This window comes from Cavia porcellus, unplaced genomic scaffold (assembly GCF_034190915.1).
Source record: "Cavia porcellus strain 051 isolate PalLab524CR breed Dunkin Hartley unplaced genomic scaffold, mCavPor4.1 scaffold_6, whole genome shotgun sequence".
Classification (NCBI taxonomy): domain Eukaryota; kingdom Metazoa; phylum Chordata; class Mammalia; order Rodentia; family Caviidae; genus Cavia; species Cavia porcellus.
Window position 1 is genome coordinate 75,400,075 of NW_026947489.1, and position 24,556 is coordinate 75,424,630.

The window sequence follows — 24,556 nt, forward strand, 5'->3', positions numbered from 1 at the left end:
TCTTGTCAAGTAGAGGATCAATCACATTCATCCACTGGCCCCACATAGGCGGGACTGCATGAGTGCCAGACACAGACACAGACAGCATGGCTGGCATCATTTTATGTATTTGGGGGATTTTTCCACTCCCTGTTTTTATACCTTGGAGGCCTCAACAATGAATGCCCTCCAGGGGGAACTATAACAAGCTAAATTTTTGTTTTAGCCAAACACATAATGATGCTTAGTACTGTTGAAATATTTTGAAATTTCTTAAAACGTTTTAGAGTGTAATCTCCATAGATAAATATGGTACCAATTGTTCTTTTATTTTAACAAATGTATTTTAAGCATTCAGGAGCAATTGTTATTGTTGCCAGCATTTCACAGAGTTCAAATTAATCCGAAGCATTTCACATTATGTCTCAGTACATGGGAAAGAATTGAGTCTTGGGGTGTGAGGTTTGGAGTTTAGTCCAATCCCACGCTTAAGAGGAATAAAGGAGAGGAAATAATCAGTGACTTTTAACTCTCCAGCATTTCTTGCAGCACTAGTGTGTATGCAACCTGGATCTGGTCTGCTCCTGTTTCATTCCTGCAGCAGTGCCCTCCCTCACCGTCTAATACAGATCATTTTTACATTATAGTTCTCTTTGCCATACTCAAACTCATCTTCTCTTCTAGTCTCCAACAAATGCCTTGCCTTTTCCTCATCTCTCCCTGCAGAATCCAGACTTATATAGAGTCCTAACAGTGAACATTTTCTGCCCACTTGTTTTCAACACTATAAAGCCACACAAAAGTTGAGAGCATCTTCTTAATAAGGACAATCATACTGTAAGTAACTCCTAATGGTGGCTTTAGGAATTTAAGGAAGTTGTGTGATATTTCCTACTTTATTAGTAAAGTTTCCCCACAGATTTAAGTCTGTCAAGGTCCAAGAAGGAGTTGGCTGAAAATTAAAATGGGTTGATATTTCTTGTTCTGACAGCTCTCAATCAGACAGGACCTCTAGGTGACAGAGCTCACAGAGAACTTCTCAAAGCACCTTCTTCCCCCTGCATAGGAAGACCAGGTTTGCTACCCAGAAGGTCTCCATTTGCCATGCATTGCTAATCCAAAAAATGTCTTCCTTGAAGTCCAACTGTAGTCTCATCTCCAGGAAACTGCCCATCCAACTTCTGGGAATAGACAACGTTCCTTTCCTCTACACAGCCACAGCAATCTGTAGACACTGAATGTTGGCAATTCTAGTTTTTATTTCCATTCCACACACTAAGCTCTGAAGTGTAATATTTAATATGGAGTTGATATTCATACCTGAATATCCCACAGGACCTGCCAAAAACCCAAAACAGAATGCATCAATTTTTCTCCTTTTTTTTCAAAAAGTTCATACACAGCCACAGCGTGCATGCACACGTGTGGACACACACACACATACACACCACATAGAATCATCAAGAAAAGGTGAAAAGTTCTTCTATGGGTATAGACTTAATGCTATGGATAGTTTGATTTGGTTCTTAAGACAGTGGAGAAGATGACTGCTTCAAGTCTCACAAGCACCTGGATCCTGAACTACTGGACAGAGCAGCCTTGTATTGGATGGAGAGGCCAACACATTAGATTTCGCAAGGGTGACAATGACAGCAGATTTTTGAAAGCTGAAGAGAAAACACTGTAGTGTAGTCAGTTTAATGCACCTCAGACATTCATTTCTAGCACTTTTTACAAGCTGTGTATTTGTTTTAAAAACTTAGAGCACACAGGGAAAATCATCAAGCATACTAGTGTAAATGGAGTACAAACGAAAGTCCTTCTCCATTGCCTACAGCCCTTGGCCCTCGGCCCTCATCAGCCCCATTCACAAAGAGAGTCATTGTCTACAGTGAGGAAGTTACTCTCCAGGACTCCCTCCCTCAGGGTCTGTTACATTACTAAAACTTACTAAAGGGCACACAATTTCATGTGATACAAAACCTTCTTCTTTTAGATCAAACATACACTCTTTCTTAAAATTATGAAACATAATTACTTACACTGACACAGAAGAGTTAAAAAATATTCTCTTTAGGACAAGAATAAGCAAAAACAAACACTTTCTCATACTTTACAATCTGTCATTATTATTACTATTATTACTCTGTGTAAGGAGCTCCCGGTCTTGAAATGTTATAGGATGTTGTGCTCTGGTGTTCTGTGCCATCTTTTACCTGTTAAATACTCTCCTTATAATCATTTGCAAGCAGGAAACACTTCTTTGATGCACACTTCAGGCAGTGTTGCCTATTTGAGAGGTAATGATGTTGCAATTTAATCAGAAGACCAAGAGAGGTTCTTCTGTGGTGTTTAACACAGTCTGCTTGCACCGAATTAGAATAGAGCTGCTCTTTCTGATTTTCTTATTCTTTTTTATTTTAAAAACAACACAAAGAAGATATCAATGATACAGAATTTTAAAACTATAGTAGGAGATTAGTACTAGTTAATATTTTGCATAGTGTTATCTTGGAAGTAGTCATTCAGGTTGCAAGATTTAGGCATAAGAAAGTTAAACAGTGAAAGTAGAAACTGGGCTTTGTGATGAGCTTACACAAGTTAGTAGTAGAGCTGTCTATCATGTATATGTGCACATACACATCTACACATGTACACCTGTATACAGATAATCATTTCCCTCCATCCTTTTCTCCTTTCCCCATCCCAGGTGTACATAAGCTTCCCTTTTAAATTTATTAGTACATCTTTCCTAAGTTTCTCTTTTTAAATATTATTCTCTATGTTTTTATGCCATCATAATATTGAGCCTTTAGGATATTTTGAAAACATCAGTAGTTTCACTTATATCATAGGCAGACAACAAATTGTTTTGTAGGTCTTGCTTTCTCGTATACAAGACATTATTTGGATAACCATTATATAATCAGCACCCTGCTTGTTATCTGGTGGTGTCTTGTAGGATATGCACCCTGTCTTTAAGGAATTTATGGTCTACACAATGAGAGCAGAGGTAAGCTGCAACTGACACAGAAATCACTGTGGTAGTGCTTTATTTATTTATTTATTTTTGTACCAGTAGTCAAACTCCCAACCTTAAGCATGTGAGGCAGGCAGTGTGCCGCTGAGCCATATTCCTGGCCCTATGGAAGTGTCTTACTGGGTGATCCACAATCTTTCTGAGAAAGTTAAGATCAGTGACTCTAAGTAAAAGGATACATGAGTCACCAGAGAGACACAGTGGTTAAGAAATAAAGATTGAGAGATGAGGTAAGAAAGAAGAGAGTATCCCATACCTGGCAAAGGTCAGATGGGAAACAGTGATGATCAGAAAGGGGTGTTAGCTGGGAAGCAGACACTGGCTGGGAGCCAGAGTACTGTGATCTGCCCCAAAGGAGGTGCCAACAAGACACTCTGGTGCGTATCAATATCTTGCTTCTAGAGAATTTCAAACTCTGTTTTAACTTTACACTCCAAAATTAATGTCTAAAAGTGCAATATTTAATTAATCAGACCCCATATATTATTACAAATATAGTTTATTTTAAGGAAAGCTACACTTTTGTTTTCATCAACATTTTAAATACATCAATTGGGAATCATTAAAGAAAAAACAGTGCCTCTCCTGTTTCTTGGCTCACATTATAATTTTCTCTCATTTGCTTTGAATATGTTTTCTACCAGCATCTGAGATACTATTTTATGTCGGCTTTAAAGATTAAAAGATTAAAAAATGTCGGTTTTAAAGATCTTTGACCCAAGTTATACCATACTCTGACCCATGATAGCTTCTTTGTTCTCACACTTAAGTCACACCCATGAACTTTACTTAGGTCGACACCTAGGCTTTCACCTTGAGAATTTCAGGGGGTTCTCTGGAGTAATGCACACTTTGATACTTCTCTGTCAGCCCTTCCTCCCTGTCAGCACCCTCTTCAGGGCGCTCTCTACATCGGGGTTCCAGAGACTGTAGATGATGGGGTTCAGCATGGGATTGAGAACAAAGACTGCATTAAAGACTGCAATCCCTTTGTCCTTATCTAGGGCTGAGATTGAGCCCAGGCGCATGTAACTGAAGAAGCCCGTTCCATAAAAAAAGCAAACCACAGTGAGGTGGGAGCCACACGTGGAGAAGGCCTTCTTCCTCCCCTCAGTGGAGCAGATCCACAGTACCACAGCAGCGATGTGGGCATAGGACACTGAGATGAGGATCATGGGGATCACTCGCATGAAAGTGGCCCCCACAAACAGCAGTTGCCCACTGAGGTGGATACTGGAGAAGGAGAGCTGGCACAGAGGTGGGAGGTCGCAGTAGAAGTTGGTGATCACATTTGGGCAGCAGAAGTCTAGCACAGACACAGCCAATGTGTGAGTCAGAGCATTGAAGAAGGAGACAGTGCAGCAGGTACCCACCAGGGCACCCTGTACCTCACGGCTCGTGTGGGTGCTGTAGGAGAAGGGCTGGCAGATGGCCAGATAGCGGTCATAGGCCATGGCTGTCAAGAGGTGACGGTCTACACCAGCCAAAAGTTGGAAAAAGAAGAGCTTTGAAAGGCAGGAACCATAGGGAACTCTGCACTGGTGGGCCAGGAGACACAACAGCATTGGAGGAACCATGACCGTGATGCACCCGATGTCCAGCAGAGACAGGATCCCCAGGAAGTAGTACATGAGGGTGTGGAGTTTGGGCTCCACAAAGATGGTAGAGATGATGCTCAAGTTGCCCCCTAAGGTGACTACATAGGCACAGAAAAACACAACATACACAATAGATTGCAGATCAACACTCTCTGTCAGGCCAAGGAGAGTGAACTTGGTGACAGCTCTCCTGTTGCTGCTGGTGCTTGCTTCCAATAGGGCAGAGCTGGGCATGGTGAAGAGGGGAAGACACAAGGCTGCAAAAGAGAGAGAGTGATACATGGTAGGTACATACTGAAATTTGTGTGTTGGATCCCGAGATGACATGGTTAGGACACCTGCCAATCAGAGGAGATACCAGTGAGTTTGTACAGACTCTTGAGGACTTCAAGAGAGCCAGATGCTAACTGTTTAGTTACTGGTTAAGGAAGAAATCCAGGGAATACCAGGGAGGGGGTAAGGCAGAAGGAAATTTTCCAGGAATCCAAAACAGCAACTAATTACAAACGTGGTATAGGACTTCAGTCTTTCACCAAGTACTATATGCTAACTGTGGCTATTCAGAGACTGAACAGTGGCTGGCACTCTATGAATACAAGAATATGTAAAGTTCTAGAAAGACACCACTCAAAGAGTAGCAATATAAAGGAGAAAAGGAGGGCAGGTCTCATAAAATCCAAACAGATATTAAAGATATCGAGTGAGAAGGGGAGCAGGCTGCAAACCAAAGCACAAAAACACACAGAAGCTAAAAATTAAAGAAACGAAGTTATTTTTAAAGCAACATTTTAAGTGTCTACTCTAGTTATTACATTATGTTCAGTTTTTTTTCAGTTATGTCTCATACACTGCATTTATGTCTGTGTAATCAAGACACCTAGATTTAGGAAGGTTAAAAAAGACCTTGAAGTCAACAAGTTTTAAAATCTGTTTTATCGGAGAGAAAAAAAATGGCAGCTTGCTAGGGGATCAAGCGAAGAGTCTCTCCAGAGAAATCATACTAGAAGCTAGAAAATGACAACATGGAGAGGGCCAGACAAATTGATAGTGATTCTTATTAACCAAGACAGTGCAGCTGGAGGATTTAAAGTCGTGCTGAGACCGTGAACGCTGATAACGGGAGGCTGCAAATCCCGTGCCTTTAAATCAACAAACTGACCCGTGGACCCAGCAGGAAAAGCTGTGTTGCTTTTGGTGACTGCGGGAAACTGAGACCCAGGACTCCGAGTAGCAGCCAGGACTGCACCGCTGCACCAGAGGAGATGTACAAGGCTCTGGAGTTTCAAATTTAAATGGTGCGCAGATATCTGACTGTTCTCCGCTGTGCCAGGAGTGCGGGAAAGGTGGGCAGCTTGGTGTGCAGTGGTCCCAGAATGAGGACCTGCGCCGGACTCTGGTGAGTACTGGGAACGCCACGGCTGCTGGGGTTGGCCAGAGAACAACTGGCCCACCACCACGGGGAAATCAATAACACAGAGTCTGGCGGCAGACATTTTAGTCTGGCGGCAGAAACTACAGCTCGGTGAGATCACCAGGTCCCCCTGTAGGGAGGGCTGGTGGAAGACATCTTGAAATCTGGCAGAGCCTGATTACTTGCTGGCTTCAGCTCCACACAGAGAACTTAGTGGGAGACATCTTGGTTTTGGGCAGATCTGCTATTCTGGTGCTCCTGTCACAGAGAGGTTTGGAAGAGAACGGCTGGGATTTGGGCAGAACCCTGTGCCATAGTGACATTAATCAGCTGCTTCTGGTACAAAGAGAACTGGCAGGAGCTACTGGGGCTAAACCAAGCCTCTGCTTGGGGCCCAATAAGCGGATACAAAATAGTCACAACTCAGTGACAACCAGAAAGTACAGCCTAATTCATGAATTAACTGGCACAGAGGCTAGAGACTAGCCTGTACCGCCCCTGCATCCCAGCCTACCCCAGATAACAGTAAATTGGGGAGGACAGCAAAAACTCAAGCCAGCACACTTCTGAAAGGCCCTAAGCAATTCGGAGAGGGCCAGAGAACCCCAGGACAGTCTGAAAGAAACCAGAAACATGACAAGAGATAAAAATAAAAAAAAAAGTCTCCAGCTGCCCAACAGGAGAAAATAAGCCCAGGAGAACTAAACACTGAAGAGAACAAGCACAGTAACCATCCATTACTCGACACCACATCAGCCAAAATTAAAAAGTACCTACATGATCTCATAGAGGAATTTAAAGCTGTACTCCTGATCCAAGTGAGGCAAGATATAAAGAGATTAATTAAAGAAATGACAAGCCCCGCCCAAGAGAACACAGATGGAAGAACTGAGGAAATCAGAAAAGAAAGAGAAACATCTGAAGAAGAATTTAAACATAACTTAGAATACATGAAACAGATCCAAAGAGAATATCAGGAAACTAAAAACTCCATTGAACACTGGCAAAATGCCTTGACAGAAACTAAAGACAGCCTTCTGAAACTTGAAGAGAGATTTAGGGCATATGAACGTGAAAGAAAAAGCCTCTTAAAAATAACAAGGAACCAGAAAGAAGCAATTCAAAAACTGGAGGATGACAAAAAGATACATAACCTAAGAATAAAGAATGTGAGTGAGGAAACAGGAGCAACCAAAAATGAAATACAAAAAATATTCACAGATATATTAAAGCAAAATTTCCCATGTATAGCAAAAAGAAATGATATCCAGATATAAGAGGCATACAGAATACCAGCTACCTACAACCAAAACAGATCTACGCCTAGACATATAATAATCAAGATCCCAGAAATCCACCAAAAGAACAGAATATTAAAAGCAGCCAGAGAAAAGATGCAGATTACCTATAACGGGAAAACTATCAAAATAACAGCAGACTTATCAACACAAACTCTTAAGTCAAGAAAGGAGGGGGGAGAAATATTCCAAGTCCTGAAAGAAAAAAATATGCAACCAAAGTTCATATACCCATCAAAACTCTCTCTAAAAATTAATGAAGAAATAAGATACTTTTCAAGACAAGGAGGAACTGTGGGAGTTCGTGGCCACCAATCCAACCCTACAGAGACCACTGAAGGACATTATAGAGAAAGAGAGGAAGAGATACCAGGATTCCAGCAACAGTGGAAGAGAGGCGTCAGTGAACGGGGCAGACAATGGAATGAGGGAATAAGGTGGACAAATTATAGCAGAAAAGTGGAGTAGCAGAATGAGGCAGAGATGGTAAGCTATAGTCTTTAGTTAAGACAGCTCTGAAACTATATTTTTAAAAAAGCAGAGGTCATTGCTAATGGTGTATAACGATTTAAAAGACACAGTAGTCCTAGTGCCATATTTAGATTGAATTTAATTTGTTCTGGTCTGTCCACTCATGTCAGATTTGAGGACAAAGACCTCTAGAACCAAAAATAGCAGGTTATACCATGGTAACTATCCTTACTTTCCTAGTAACTTAAACTGAAATCCTGTATTACTTACATTGTCTTACTATGACTGATCTTAATTGTATCTGAATCATAAGACTATTGGTTGGCCTTGGCTGATTCTATTTGAAATTGGTATGCTTGTTAGCATCAACCCTAAAAGTAGAGGCAACTACTCTGAGCATGACAAGATGTAAAGGATATCCATACTGATATGAATTAGTAACAGCTCTCAAATCCTACAATGCTGTCAAAGTTAAGTTCTTATAAAAATATGTGATACTATGTTTAACTATAATAAGCCAGTGTTGTGGACAAATCTATTGAAAATAACAAGAGAAAACATAGTAGCTACGGAAGATCATTTATATTGTAGTCTTATATGTCTTATCCATTGCATGTTTTTCTAGGAAATTGTTTTGCTGTCTTGCTATGACTTGGTTTTCCCTATAATACAGAGAGGATAGATATATAGGTAGAAATTCACACATGGGTTTTTTTTTTAAATTATTTATGGGAACAGATTATATAATGCAAGATGTAAGGAACAGATACTCTGAGGAAGAGACGCTGAGAAACCCGAGGCTTATTTTGTAGCATTATAATATAAATTCTAGCAATCTATTGTTCGCTGATTAGAATGACATTGGACTGGTTTCTCGAGTTCAACTTCAGCATATGTAGAGATGGGGACGGCTATCACAAAGAGAATGAGAGATGCGATGGTAGTTACTATTGTCTTCCCTAATTTGGAACTTGAGGACCTAAAAAGACTTCATCATCCTGTAATGATTTGATTAGTTCTATAATATGCAATAAGTATATAAAGCGGGTGAAGATAGGGACAACTATTTGTAAGAAACTAGAGACAGTTAGATAATGAAGATCTCCAGTGGACTTGCTTTGAAATCTGTATTTCTTTAAATTGTTTTTTTAAATGTTCTGTTCTGTTTTGATATGTTTAATCTTACCCTCTTTGAGATGTAAAACAAATGTGTAGGACTGATAATCATATTACTGAGCTTTTGTTCGATCATAGAGCAGAATGGTTTGTAGGGTCACTTTTTGAATGTCATTCTAAATACTTTAATTCTATAACCTGAACAGCTATTTCTAAGATGACAATGTGTAACTTATCAACAGGCAATTTCTTACCTTTTGTTTTTCTGTAATTTTGTATTATTTCTACCCTTTTTTTTATCTCCATGTATTTTTTGTTTCTTTTTCTTTAAATAAAAAAAATCTGTTGTATCTTAAATCCAGAATTATTTAACTGTAGACCCACACTTAAAGCTATATTGCTTGGACTTGTGTCATTATTAAGATTTATGATAATATTTTTTGTAATAAAGAGAATAATGCTGTTTCTAAGAGTTTAGTTTTAGTATTTCTACAACTGTTCAAGGAAGTTAACATCCCACCCATTTATGTTTCACTCAGTTATTACTTGTTTAATGTCAGAGTTCTGGTGTATTTTGCTGATGGAACTACAGGACTGGATAATAGGTATTAGCAAAACAGACAGTGCAAGGATGGTGTCAAGGTCACTGAACTGAGCTGCAAGGACGATGGTGTTGTTAGGAAATGTTTTGGGAAATCCTGATTCTTGTGTGTGTGAATTTCGGAGACAATCAGAAAGTGGGCATGCAGGTTCCAGAGAACCCCATACCCAGAGAACTTTAGGTGACTTTCTTAATGTCACAATAATTCCTAAGGGTGCCTGCCAAGTTGAGATCAACAAACTCTTCACAGACTTGAGTCTCAAATTCAGGCGATCAAGTCTAAAGCCATAGTTTAACTCCATATTCCTTGGATATGAGTTATTATCCAGCTTTATAAGAAACATTGTGTGTAATGAAGGGAGTAAAGTTATTTCTATCACTTGAAATATTGTTGTTTAAGAAGGCAGTGATTCTTCAGCTGTGACTGGAGAACAAAGTTCTGGAAGGGACCTTTGAGTCCTTTTTTTTCTGTGATCCTTGTACATCCTGGGCCTCTCACTCTCCGTGTTTGAGCTGGTCCTTTTTCCCATCCAGAGCAGGATCTTGTACACATGAACAATCTATGTCACAAACTCATTCCTATATCACCCTCACGTCTCCTCAAGGAAGTTCTCCTCTGTAGCTTATCAATGAATTGAGCCTTTCCTCCTGCAGCATCATAAACAAGTAATAGTTGGAATGATTTCTGAATGTTCTTGTGGAGAGGGAGACAGAAACCTGAAGCATTACGGAGTAGCTTGCCTTGGTCAAGTAAGAGCCATTTAAATTAATCAAGATAAAATGCACAGATGACTCTAAATAGGCTATGCAGCTATACTCACTGGATGCAACACTTCTAATCTGTACATTTGTATAAAAACTGTTGTCAGATACATAAAAGTGAAGGTCAAAATATTAACTTGTTTAAGGTCCGTGTGTCAGTGTTTGTTTTGAATAGAAAACTTCTTTTTTGGCCAAACCGTACTGTGTCTCGAGGTCCTTGCCATAAACATGACCATGTATGTATATAAATACTTATGAATTTTCTCTCTGTTCATTCCCATAGCTCAAGTGGTGAACCTCGTCATGATATTTCAGTACTACTTCTTGAATCCAGCATCATTTACTCTTCTGTTTTCCTGTGGACAAGGAAAACTCCTTAGAGATCCTGAAGGACCTTCACCAGCCTTGCTCTAGGAGGAAGGAAGGTAGGAAGAATAGAGGGTGAGGAGGTCTGTGGGGCACTTACCTTTCTGCTGCACCCTGCAGAAACAGGAGTGGCTGCTAGGCTGATCCAAGACAGCCTGAGGCCAGAAAATTTGCAAAGAGAGTGAGACAGCAGCAAAGAGAATCTCTCCTGGTTCTCTCTCTTTAAGGTGCCAATTAGGACCAAACTTCCCCAGGCTTACACTAGAAGCAAGAGGCAGACAAACAATCTCAATCCTTAGGGGGTTCTCATCTGCCTACTCTTTTTGATTTTTAGGAAGCAAAGATTTAAGACATCACTGCAGGCTCCTAAGGTCTACAATGAGAAGAGATGCAGTCACCAGATTGCATACTGGAAAAATAAGGTCTGGAGTGTTAGTGGCTTGCAGAGTCCGGAGAATGGGTCCACAACTGGATTTTCAGGATGAGCCCCAGCTAATATGAGATTATGATTTTTTTCTTATTTATTTTTTCAGATTTTCAAAGTATGTTCTTTAAAAATTGTTTAACTGGGGCTGGGGATTTAGCTCAGTGGCATAAGCACCTGCCTTGTAAGCAAGCAGTTGTGAGTTCGATCCCCGGTACCCATAAAAAGGAAAAAGACAAAAGAAAAGGGCTGTGGATTTAGCTCAGTGGCATAAGCACCTGTCTTGCAAGCCTATGGTCATGAGTTCGACCCCTGGTACCGGTAAAAAAAAAAATACAAAAAAAAAAAGAAAAAGGAATGTTGAGACCAAAAATCGTTTAACTATAAAGTTACATGTTTTTCATAGAATATCTAGTGGTGGATCCAGCATCTCTAGAGAACATTTTTGTGGTTCCCAGCATAGGCCTGACGGTCTCTTGCAGTCAATTCCTTTCCCACACCTTGGTCCACAGCAACCTCTCATGCGACTTCCTTCCTTATGGGTTACTGAGTCAAAGTGTCAAGAGTGGAAATAGACAGTACACAGATTTTTTATAATTGGGTAAATTAAATTGGCAAGTCTTGCAGATTCCTTTCTTATAAAGCAATCCCCCTTTCTTGTGGGAGATATGCTCAAAGATCCCCACTCGGTATCTATACTATTTTAGCACCAACCCTGATGTATATGGAACAGAAAATACAGCAGAGCAAATTCACTCATGTCAGGAAGCAAAGAAAAAGAGAAAGATGCGAGGATCCCACAGTATTTGAGGCCCCTCACCAGTGACCTAAGGACCTCCCGCTACACATTCCATTACATTCCAATAATGCCAACATGGGCAACTAGGCATTAACACATGGACCTTTGGGGGCATTCAAAATGCAAACCATGGGGGATGCAGTCCCGATAACTCAGGAGAGTTCCTCAGTGATCCCATTCTTCCTCTGGCTTTCAACACATCTTTACACTTGTCTGCGTGGGCTTCTCTGTTCCTGCTTCCTTGCTCAGTAGAAAGCTCTTGCTGTTTATTACTGTGTGTGAGGTTTTGATGCAAATATGGAAAGTTGGTCATCTCTCTTGCTTCAGCATATTTAAGGGTAACCTCATGGTGAGAATATTCCTAACACTCCTGTCACCGATGCTGCCTCATTAACAGGAAAACCCTGACTTCTGTTGACAAGGGATCTTGGGTGAGTTCTTGTGGGGACATGAGTTTGAATGCCTCCCCAGGAGCAACACAACTTTGTTGCCTAGAGCTAGTTAGTAGTCTGCCATTCCCCCAGCAATAGAGGGTTTACCACCACTTCTTCCCCAGGGACCACAGGTATTTGCTTTGGACCCAAAGGAAGAGAAAGTTTTTCCCTCATGGGGGGAACACATTTTGTTTCACTTAAGCGAAGGAATTCTTGTGTCTCCATAATACTGGATGGGGCTCTCTTACCGTTCCCACCCCAAATCTTTTTCATGAGGTGTTGTAGGTGGTTGATGGAGAACAGCTGGTGAGTGAATATGGACTTTCCTGTGTCTGGAGCTCACAGAAATTCTTTTTTGTTTTTGTTTTTGTTTTGTTTGTTTGTTTGTTTGTTTTTACTTTTTTATTTTATTTATTTATTTTTTAAATTTTATTTAAGAGGAAAAAGAGAAAAACACAAAACAAAACAAAGCGGTGTAAGGGTACACGTAATACAGAACTACAAAAAAAACATAACAGTAAGAAATCACTTGTTAATAGATTACATATTATTCTAATTACTGTGCTAGTCCACATTTGACCTTTGTCATACTTAGGGATTGCAAAAAGAACAAGACAATACAGGACACGTACTTTATAGTATTATTTTATAACAGTCATATAAGGAGTTAAATACTAGAAATGCAGGAAATCTGTCCACATACTAAGACCCAGATGAGGGCCTGGACCCCACAGCAATGTCCTGCACGAGTCCAGGTGAAGACCTAGAGCCATGACACTGCCCTCCACAAGTCCAATTGAAGGCCTAGAGACCTCAATAATGACTCATGCAAGACTGTTTCATGAATCTGCGTTGGGAAGGGCCAAGGTCAGCTGTGGAAGCTAGAAAGTCTGTGCCATTGGGATGAAGGGTCTGGGGCAGTCCATTGAAAGTTCTGCACTGGAGCCAGGAAGTGACACTCAAATTAAGAACCAGAGCTCCCCCGAAAAGTACCACAGCCATCCTCAGCAAGAGCAAGGTCCTGAGCTCCTCTGATGACGAGAACAGCTGAGTTCATATCAGGAAGCCCCTGTGACAAGCCTCTCCAGGAGACTGCACAGCACACCATCTTCCCCTCTAGAGCTAGGATGTGATGCTCAAAGAAAGCACTAGAGCTTGGAAGAAAAGATATTGGTCAGGCTCAAATATAACATGTGCCAGTACATCAATACCAATGGATGCATTTAATTTTTTGTTTGTTTTTTGTTTAGTGCAAGACTTAGAAGCCAGACACACTCTACCGTTGAGTCACATCCCCAATACTTTTCAGTTTTTACTTTGAGGCACAGTTTTGCTAGTTTTCCCAGACTGTGCTAACTCATGATCCTCCTATTTCTGCCTCCCTAGTGCTGGGAATCTGGGTGTGCACCACACACCTGAATTGCAGTTCATTTTTATTGGTTCACAGATGCATGCTGCCTGACTAGGTAAGTGTGCTAAGTTTTCAGAGAAATATGGCCTCCAGTTTTAATTACCAAGTGACTAAATGAGGTCCAGATGAACATCTGATGTCCAGATGTCCATTAGAACAGCAAGTCTCAGAGAAAGATGAGTTTAACATTTGTTTGGTGCGCAATGCATTTATAAAGGTCTATTCAAGTATTGACACTTCTTCCACCTGTCTACGGTTTATTCTGACACTGATCTTAAGCACACAGCAACTATGTCCTATTACACTTCAACATTTCATATATAAAATAAAAAATAAAAGTTATACCTGCAATGAAGGCCACAGGATTACTGTGAAAATCAAGTCAGATTTTAGACATGACAGTTTATTTGTCAAATGGAAAGCACTTTTTTCATGCTTGGAAATATTACTACATTTAGTGGTATATGCATAAGCTAAGCACCATGGTGTTTTTTCAATATTCATAGAGCCTCCAATAAGGAAATTTATTGTCTCTAAGGATAATGCCAAAATATGATTCCAGTAAAAACATTGCATAATAATAAGTAGCATTGCTGTGGCACTTGGATACAGAAGACTGAATTCTTTGGGGGTACAGACCGAGCTTTTCCAGTTGTACCTTGTTGTCTACACAGGGCTTGGCATTAACTAAGGTATCAGTAAGCATTTGTTGGATGAAAGAGCAAATGAAGAGATCAGATAGATAGATAGATAGATAGATAGATAGATAGATAGATAGATGACAGACAATAGATAGATAGGTAGATAGACAGATTTAAACCTTATATGAGTGTTAAAAATTGATCTTGGTTTTCAGTGCTTGAAATTTCTCTATGTAAGTGACCAAGAAAAGGAAAAAGACTAAAAAAAATCTTTATAATAAGCTTGGTAAATTCAATTGGAGCAGGTGCGGTGAGTCAACATTTTCACAATCCAATGAATAGAATGCTAAAAATAATTATTTAGTAACAAAGGAAATAATTAAGAGATAACAATTACCTAGAACCTAGTGGTTAGTCACTATCTTCTATCCTTATTACCTTCCATAAATACTTTAACGAGTGCTTTCTCTTACTGTGTCACTACACAGGAGCTCTAACAGCAAGTATCTCTGGTGTTACTGCTTTTTCACATTTCTTAGTGCCGCACTCCTCCAAGGAGCTCTTTGTTCTTGAGCATCTTAACCACCTTCCCTCTGCTACTGTTGGCCTACAATGATATAAACACACAGTTTCTGTTATCTCAAGGCAGAATTGGGAAATATCCATCCTCCCTTCTCATTGCTTCTCCATGACTACTTGACTGTCCTAATTTTGATTCTTGTCTAACTTCTCTGAAGAGCTGTCTTAATCTGTCATCTTCATTTTTTGACTTCCACTCTCTGGGTCTCCCTTCACACCTATCTCCTCTTCCACCACTGCTCTCAAAGGGCCATTAAGGAGGCTGTGCACTGCTTGGTGACCTCTTCTCTGGTCTACTTGGAAGATGCCCATTCACCTTCCAGTTCATGGCTCACAGTTCATTTCTTGGTTAATAAATTAAGAGCACTTCCAGGTGTAAGAAAAGAGACAAATATCTTAGAAATATATATGCTTATATAAAAATGTTTCTATAGCACCATATATATATATATATATATATATATATATATATTTATATATATATATATTTATATATATATATATACACACACACCTATATATACATATCTTTACTAGCAATTCATTTCAAATTAAGGAAGTAATAAATTTTAATATTTGGCTTATTTCATTAACAAAGACAGAGCTAATTGGTAATTGCAAGTGTCAATTTATTCAACTTTTGCTGATAGATAATCTACATATAAGAATTCTTAATTTGTAAATAGGTATTGTTAATAAAAAATTTAAAATTATCTGCTAAATGTCTATGGGGATTATTTCCAATGATAAAATTATGGATGATTTTTATTTTACTCTTTTGTACTTTCTAATCTTTAATAATCATACATTTGGTTGCGTTATAGAAGAAGCAGCTTGTATCAGGATATTAAATACATGAAGTATCTTTATTCTTGCACCAAATGAAGAACTGTCTGGTTTCATGTTTATGCCAAAGTAGCAAGGTTCTCCATTCAATCAGGGAGATTTTCCCATTAAAGTTAAACCTGTCTTTATAATTAGCTTTATTACATTTATTTTATTTGGTGGCCCAATATGAAAATATTCTATCTCATCCTTTTGGCTTTTTGAAACAATGCCTGTTCCCTCAGAGCTGGATTTCCAGTTGTATTCTTTGTATTCATTTATTTATAAAATGATATCCAGTCATTCCCTCAGCTTACACCTGCTGCTTTGGACAAATCATTCCCAATTCATAATATTACTTACTTAAATATATTTTCCCATCACACCATTATTACTTATATAACTTTTCTTTTCCTTTATTACTTTTCTTCATTGCCTATCTCACTGATTCTCTTTAAAATACCCATCCTCCTCAAAATGATTTATTACACAAGAGGGGAAATATTTTCAGATGTAATTTGCACTTGGCTTCAAACATAAGCTCTGATATTCACTAGCTGTGGAACTAAGGGCAAGTGACTAAGCCTCTTCAAGCTCAGTTTCCTAAACTACAAGCTGTAATGATTAAATGAGCTAAGAGAGGGTCACACAGAACAGTCACACAGAACAGTGCCCTATATAAGGTAATCACAAGAAAGTGTGAAGCTAACATTTGATATTTCATTCTTTCCATCCCAAGAGATTTTTTGATCACATGGCAAAAAGCAATATTATATTTCCATTAATTACAATAATTCTTGGAAGCAATGTGGAATCATTGTATGTATTAAGGCCAGGAGAAATGAATCACACTTAGAGGCTACCTCCTTGCAAACATGCTCTGCAGGGCACCTTTCACATCAGGGTTCCTCAGGCTGTAGATCAGTGGGTTCAGCATGGGGCTGATGACAGTGTTGAAGATGCCAATGCCCTTGTCCTTGTCTGAAGTGTCCACTGAGCCCAGCCTCATGTAGTTGAAAACACCTGTGCCATAGAAAATGCTCACCACAGTGAGGTGGGAACCGCATGTGGAGAAGGCCTTCTTCCTGCCCTCAGCAGAGCGGATTCTCAGGACTGCAGCTACCACATGGGCATAGGACACTACAATCAGCACTAACGGTGTCACAGCCATAAAGGCTGCTGCGATAAAGAGCAGTTGCTCATTAAGTTGGGTGCTGGAGCAGGAGAGCAGGAAGAGCTGAGGGAGGTCACAGTAGAAGTGATTAATCACATTGCGGCCACAGAATTTCAGGGTAGACAAGGCAACAGTATGGGCCAGTGCATTTGCGAGGGCACAGGCACCTGACATACCCACCAAGGCTTTCTGGATTGCCCAGCTCATGCGGGTGCTGTAGGTAAGGGGCTGGCAGATTGCCAGGTAGCGGTCATAGGCCATGACAGTCAGCAAAAAGCAGTCTTCCCCAGCCAGCAGGTGGAAGAAGAAGAGCTGTGACAGGCAGGCTCTATAGAAGATGCTCCTGTCTTTGCACAGGAGTTGCTTCAACAGGGCAGGAACTGTGACACTGATGCACCCAACATCCAGCAGGGACAGGTTCCCCAGGAAGAAGTACATGGGGGTGTGGAGTTTGGGCTCAGTGAGGATGGCAGCAAGGATGCTGAAATTGCCCCCGACAGTAGCTGCATAAGCAAGAAGGAAGATGACAAAGAGGATGGGCTGTAGGGCTGGGGAATCTGTGAGGCCCAGCAGGACAAACTGAGTCACAAACGAAACATTTCCTGAGGCTTCCAGTTTCATCTCTCTCTTCCACCCGCGGTAGACTGAGAAATGTTCAAAGACACTAATGGAGACTAAAAGCAAGTGAGGTCTTGACAACAACTTCCAAATATAACAGTGTCCAGGAGAGGCCAGATGTCAGAATACATATAATTAAAGGAACTAATTTTTAAAATTGAGAAGTAATAGGAAAGGACTTGATACATGTTCCTCTAATGATTGGAAACAATTACACAAAAAGACTGAAATAGAAGAGTTCATATATAATTCCTCAATTTGGGAAACAAAAATTTGGAAACAAAGGAGGAACAAATGTGGCATTTGAAAGTTAAGGGAAAGATGATTTTCCTGAAGCCAAGGTTCCAGCAAGGAACTTTGAACACAGTTACAGGGTCATAATCTGGATATATAAGAGCCTAGAGGATGAAAAATAAGCTTCAGAAGAAAGGGGAGCAATGGTTCCCCCAGCTTGTGTCCTCACGATATTCACAAACATGTGACATCAGGTGGTTGTTTTATAGCATCTCTAGTGGACTGGTGCCAGAAATCCTCAGGGACCAGTCTCTTCAGATGCTCCAGTCCTGTATGTGGAATGGCATAGCATATACATAAAACCTGGGAACAACCCTCCATCACATGAAATCAACTCTAGAATGCCCATCATACCTATCAAATATGCTTGCTATGGAAATAGTTGTTATCCTGTACTGTTTAGGGAATAATGACAAGAAATAGGTGTAGACATGTTTGATACAGATAGGAGTTTTCCCAAATGCTTTTAATCTCTACTTGGTTGTATCCATGATGTGGAAATCATAAGTATGACTGGCCAGAACTAAGTGATGACGGCACTGAAATTAACACTGAGACCAACTGTTAAAAGTTTACTTTGTGAAACTATGAGCCTTGGTCTACATTTTTCAGAAATACACAAAATGCAATGAAAAACAGTGAGATGAACTGAAGACTTATCATAGAAGAAAGTGCAATTCCAGAGCTGGTGACTACCAGCTTTTTAAATTTTATAAACAGTGAGATTGCGTTCATTTTGCCACACAGACTCTAGGAACTTGGATTCTCAAATATGGACATTTTACTAAATAAGAAGAATCTAAGAAGTGATTCGAGCAGGATGAAGTTTTTAAAGTCCAAGCTCCTGGCTGGTTGAGTGGATAACAGGTGCCTCACTGGGTGCCCAGCTGAATGCTTGCGAGAACTTGAATTTTAGCCCTTCACTCTTCTGTCCCCTGGTTCTATTATAGGTCATCTAAGCCGTGTACCAATATGGGCCTGATGATCAGAGAAGAGCCATTGACTACCCCGTACCATGATCATTTTCAGGATTCTTCTTAGGCACCAAATTGTCATTCTAATTAAATTCACAGTGATCTGCCTCAGCCTCTAGCTGAAAGATAAATACTAAATCACTCACAAGGAGCACAACTTACAGAGGAAGAGGCTGGAGTGGGAGCTCTCCAAGGACTAAAGTTAGGAGTAAGAGAAAACACTTCCTCTGAACAGTGTCCTCAAGGAGCAGAAGGGTCACCACCTCTATAGGATTCCCCTTTTCTATGAACAAGCTCTTACTGTTATCTCCAACCTGATGTTTCCATGGCTGAACTGCCCTTCTTCAATCTGACTTCCCCTTGATTGAGTTACTCTGCCCAAGTCTGGCCATCTTCAGTTCGTGGGGCTTGAAAATTCAGTCTTCACTGCCTCTTCTTTTCCTCCATTCTCTCACTGCACACAGCAAGTCTCACTGGGAATTTTGGGATGGAAGAGAAAAGCTCTTCCAGGGCCAAAGAGTGAGCTTCACATTTGTGGAAATCAAGTTGTAAGCCTGAAGCAAGGAGTCTTGAGTTGTCACTCACCCAGTCAAGGGAATACGCACTTCTATGGCTTACGGGAGGTATATTCTTGCCAGACTAATGATCTTCAGAGTAAGGCATTTATAAGTGACAAATAGACAAAGAGACAAACATCTTGGCTGACATCATTTTCACACTGGGATTTTTCTCATCCACATCATTATCCCTTGGTGGCCTCAGAAATTAGTGCCTTCCAGGGAGAAATGCTTTAGCTGCACACATAATGATCTCTAGCCCATTTAAAATAGTTCTAATTTTTGAAAAATGGTCCTAATTTTGACTTTCAAGCATATGACGATATTCATTCCTTTTTTCAATATGTATTCTTTAAGTAGTTCTGAGTCAGCATTCTTGTTGCGAAGCATTTCACAGAGTTGAAGTGAGTGTCAAGAGTCTTTCAGTCTAAGGATTAAAAAGATCCAAAATGCGTAATAGATATTGTAGTAATGAAAGGGAAGGAAAGTGCTCAAAGAAAACAACAACTTGTAGGTACACACATAAAACTGTGTGTATGTTTAAGTGTGCAAGAGAGATGACCATACTACTAAGTTTTTGATAGTTCATCAAACAGAATAGTTCATGTGGTCATAGTTTAACTGTTCATTTTTTATGCTTTGATTTTGTAACCTGAACTACTAGGTAATATATCACTATGTAATATATCAACACTATGTAGTGTATCAACTAGTGATGATTTCTTAACATTATTTTTTGAAATTCTAACATTGCTATCCTTTTTATATTTTACTTTTTAATAAAAAAAATAAAAATATTTAAAAAATTCTTTCAGGCTAGAAAGTCGCACAGTATTAGGAAAAGAGTTGAGACTGGGGATTTTTGGTTTATCCCAATGCATTGTTTTACGGCAGAAAGGAAGAGAGAGGAACACTGACTTGTGACTCTCTAGTGTTGCCAGTGGCACGTGTTGAGCGCGTGGTAGAACCCAGGACACACCTGCTTCCGTGTTACCTCTGAGGGGTGCCCTCCCCATCCTCCCACACAGTCACCTCATATCACAGCTTACCTTACCATCCCCAACCACGACCATGCTTCTAGTCTCCAACAAATGCCTTTTTCCTCTGTTCCTTCAGACAGTGCAGACCCTGTGGCATCCTGACCCCTAATATTTTCTTTCCTTATGTTTCCAACACAATCAATGAGACTAAAGCGTAGAGCACCTTCTGGACCAGGACCAACATACTTTTAGTAACTCCTGAGTGTGCCTGAAGGCATCAAGGGCAATGTGTGACAGTTGTTTACTCATTACTAAAGTGTCTTCCCCAGCTTAATAATGTCATGGTCCAAGGAGACGTGACAGAGAATTAGGATGAGTTGATATGTCTGTTGGTGGTGGCCCATGGAGCTGGACTTCCAGGTTACAGAGCTCATGTAGAAAACCTTCTTTCCCTCATATATCAAAGGCTGTATTTGCTCCCTAGAAAGTTTACATTTTGCACACATTGTTAACCCAGAAAATTCCATCCTTGAAGGCCAGCTATAGGTCTTAGGTCCTGAAAACAGTCCATGAGTCTCTGGGACTGGAAATATTCCTCCTTCTCTATTTCCAGAGCAATCTAAAAGTGAAGTGAGATCCCATCTTATCTTCATCCCAGACACTAAGCTGTTGGCTGTGATGTATAACAGTGCGTTGGGTTTTTCTTCCTGAATATACCACACCAACCTTAAGAAGTTCAAAATAAAATGCATCATTTTCCCCTTTGTACAAAAGGTGCACACAAGCACACCCTTACACAGAAAGAGTGGGAGGGGTAAGTGTGAGAAGTTCTGCTGTGATGATACTCATAAGGGTAGGATAGTTTAATTTGGTTCTTAACACAAGAGATAATTGTTACTTGTGTCTTCCGGGTCCCTGGATCCTGAGCAAGTGAATATAGTGGTCTTATTTTGCCTGGAGATAACAACACACCCATTTTCTTAAATGTGAGAAAGGCAGCAGACAATTTGAAGGCTGGAGAGAAAACACTGCACTCAAATTGCCTTAGCACATTCCCACACTTTCACTCTTTCCATTTTCCATAATCCATGAATTTTATTTTTCATAGCTACATAGCTCAATAAAAAATGTCAACAATGCCAGTGTAAATGGAATGAAAACCAAAAGTCCTCCATTCCCCACTGCCTTCCTGAATCCTATTCTCATCCATGGAAGTGGTCACTGCCCACGGTACTGGAGATGTCCTCTAGTATGTTCTTTTTCATATGCATGTCACATCACAGAACTGTCTAAATGGGGCAGTGTGCTGAATCATTTCATGTCAATACATGAAGCCATTTTTTTAAAACATGGTTTTATTAAAATTATGAAGCACAATTACTCATATTTGGATAGCACAGTTTAAAAGCTTTTCACCTTAGGACAAAAATTAAAGAAAGATAAACACTTTGTACATTTTACACTTCTTCAATTATTTGGTTTTGAGATTATTTTGTTTAAGCTTAGATTAATCAATGCATGCCAGGCATGAATCTCAGTAATGTCTTTGGACATGTAGGCTCATTAAATCCTCAAAAGCTCTACTTCATTTTTTTAAAAATTTGTATTAGGACATTTTTGCTGTATATAATGCTTACATGAGTTTGCAGTCTTGGAAAATTATAAGATTTCTCACTTTAGGGTTCTGTGCTAGCTGTTGTCAATTAAGTACTCACTTTAATTTTTCACAAGAAGGAGATAACTGGTATTTGCTTCAACAATTTATTTTATTTTTGAGGAAAAATGATACCAAAGTTTATGCAAAAAAATCAGGAAAGTAAGCCCTTACTATACAAAATTCAATCACTATCTTTATTAAGATGAAATTTTCTTTTTTTAAAAAAAATCTCTTTATCTATTTCTGCAATTCTAACACTGGGCCTTATAGAGTATTTTCAAGACAGTTAGAAGTGTTGCTGACATCCTACATAGGAAACAGGTTTGTTTACATAGGTCATTCTTTCTGTCATCTATTAATTCACAAGACTGAATATCCGATATCCACTCAGCACTACGGCAGGTATGTCTGGAAGACACATTAAAGGCAGCATAGATTTCTCCCTATGGATCCTATGATATAACTGGAGAGAACCGAAGAGCTTCAAGAGTGACAGTAAATATTATGATAGTTACTTGCTATGAGAGACAAGATCTTTCAGAATCACTTAAGATCAGCAAATTCAAGCAAAAGGATGAATGAATCTCCTAATTGAGGCTATAGTTAAGAGATGAAAAATTGAAAATTGAATCGGAAGGAGAAAAGGAGGGCACCCTCACACATGACAAAGTTTAGATCTGAAATAGTGGTGAAAAGAAAAACTTAGTGGAGGCTGGCACAAGGCCCTGAGTTCAATGCAATGAACCACCAGAAAAGAAAGGAAAGAAAGAAAGAAAGAAAGAAAGAAAGAAAGAAAGAAAGAAAGAAAGAAAGAAAAAAATAAAGTAAGAAAAAAAGTGTGAAAAAGCAAGAAACTATTGGCTTTGGAAGATGGGGTGACACAGCCGACACTGCTCCGAGGAACCAGCAGGCGGTGTAGAGAGCACTGAGCTGGAGAAGAGCACAGGCTCAGAGGCTATTAATAGAGCCTTGACAGGACAGTTCAGTCCTGAGTGGGAGGCAACAGTCTGCAAAGAGACAAGGTGACAGAAGCCATTGAGTTCAGCAGTGCACAATAGTTGGCCAGAGTTGGAAAATGACTGGATATAACTTGCTTGGAGACCATTTTATTGGAAAATACACTCAGGGTTATATGCTTAAGAAAAGATTTGCACACAGTTTCAGTTCACGGTCAAGTGGTTTCATTGCTTTTGGCTTCCTATAGGGTCTGATGTCAATGGCAGGGAGAACATGGCAAAACAAAACTACTTACCTCACATCAGCAGAAAGAAAAGAGGAAAAGAAAGACACCAGAGAGCCACAGCCTTCAAGGATATTTACCACTTGACCTAGAAAGGTTAGGTTCACTCAACAAAAGTTCCACTGTCTTCCAACCTGGGCACCTGGGCCTTTGACACACGGGCCTTTGAATAACATTTAACATTCAAAGCATAACAAGAACGGGATGTGGATAACTGGAGGAAATTTCTCAGCGACCATATTGTCCCTTTGGCTTTCAGGAAATCTTTATATCTCTCTATCTATGATTTCCTTATCCATGCACCATCCCACAGGAAAAAAAGTGTCTCTAGTTCATTTGGTGTGATACTTGTAGTGTAGGTGGGGAAAATTGGTCACTTCTGCTGTTCCAGCCCATCTTCACACTTTATTTTAAAAATATTTTCTAGTAAAATGTACTGCAAACAGTTTTAATGACTTTACACAAATTCATTCAGAATTATTTAAAATATTTTAGTAGACCTTGAGGACATCTTCCAGAGGTCAAGATGTCAACAATTTGTTCTAGCACTCTGTGATCTTAAGCAATCAACAAGTGTGTCCTATTGTACTTCAAATTTTTCATTTGTAAAATAAAGAATTATAATGATAGACACAGTGTAAGCCACAGAACTATCTCAAAAATTAAATAAGATGCTAGATATAAAAGTGTATTTGTGAACTGGGAAGCATGCTCTGCCAGATAGGAATTATTATTACTGTATTTAGTGGTATTTGTTGATGTGTTTCTCCATAGTATTTTACAAGGTTTATGTTAGCATCCATGAGAGACATTTATGTCCTCTAACAATAGTGCTAAAAGATTTTTCTAATGACAGTGATTATATTATAATAAGCGATATTTGTGTGCAACAGATTAAATTCTTTGATGATTGCCTTAGTCATTTTCTTCACTATAAGGGCACAATGTATGAATCCACAACATAAAAGGGGAAAGATTTATTTTGGCTCAGTTTCAGAAGTTTCAGCCTTTGAATGGTCCCCCAGCTCCAAGGAACAAGAAGCAGGTGAAAAGGCCTGAGTGGATGTTGTTCATATCATGGCAACTAGGAAACAGAGCAAGGTGAGAGGAAACAAGAATGGAGATGCACCCTTCCAGGTCATACCCCCACTGACCCACCTCTTTCTGTCCTACCTCACTCTGCAGCACACTCAGCTCTGAATGCATCCGCAGATCAATCCCCTGATAAGTACAGTCCTCCATCAGCAGTCACCACCAAAAGCTCTGCCTCTGAATATACGAGGCTTTATAATAACCTGGGTAAACTC

The 24,556-nt window shown here is 39.7% G+C and overlaps 2 protein-coding genes across 2 annotated transcripts; both read right to left on the minus strand.

Annotated features, from left to right (window-relative positions):
- Positions 1–3,885: 3,885 nt before the first annotated feature.
- LOC100735742 (olfactory receptor 3A10-like) lies at positions 3,886–4,851 on the minus strand. The gene has a single exon (XM_003469522.2). The coding sequence runs from the start codon at positions 4,849–4,851 to the stop codon at positions 3,886–3,888; it is 966 nt and encodes a 321-aa protein (XP_003469570.2).
- A 7,323-nt stretch (positions 4,852–12,174) lies between these two features.
- On the minus strand, positions 12,175–17,553 carry LOC100736019 (olfactory receptor 3A3-like). Its single transcript, XM_003469523.5, has 2 exons — positions 16,631–17,553; positions 12,175–12,247 (listed from the first exon to the last, which is right to left on the minus strand). The coding sequence occupies exons 1-2, from the start codon at positions 17,548–17,550 to the stop codon at positions 12,175–12,177; spliced, it is 993 nt and encodes a 330-aa protein (XP_003469571.4). The 5' UTR covers positions 17,551–17,553.
- Positions 17,554–24,556: the final 7,003 nt, after the last annotated feature.

What these genes read in the sequence shown, in the direction of transcription:
- LOC100735742 (XM_003469522.2), bottom strand. Translation starts at nt 4,851, where the DNA reads ATGCCCAGCTCTGCCCTATTGGAAGCAAGCACCAGCAGCAACAGGAGA.
- LOC100736019 (XM_003469523.5), bottom strand. Translation starts at nt 17,550, where the DNA reads ATGAAACTGGAAGCCTCAGGAAATGTTTCGTTTGTGACTCAGTTTGTC. An exon ending in AAAGGTGCCCTGCAGAGCAT is followed by an intron (nt 12,248 to 16,630) that starts GTTTGCAAGGAG and finishes TTAATGAGGCAG; the next exon opens with CATCGGTGACAGGAGTGTTA.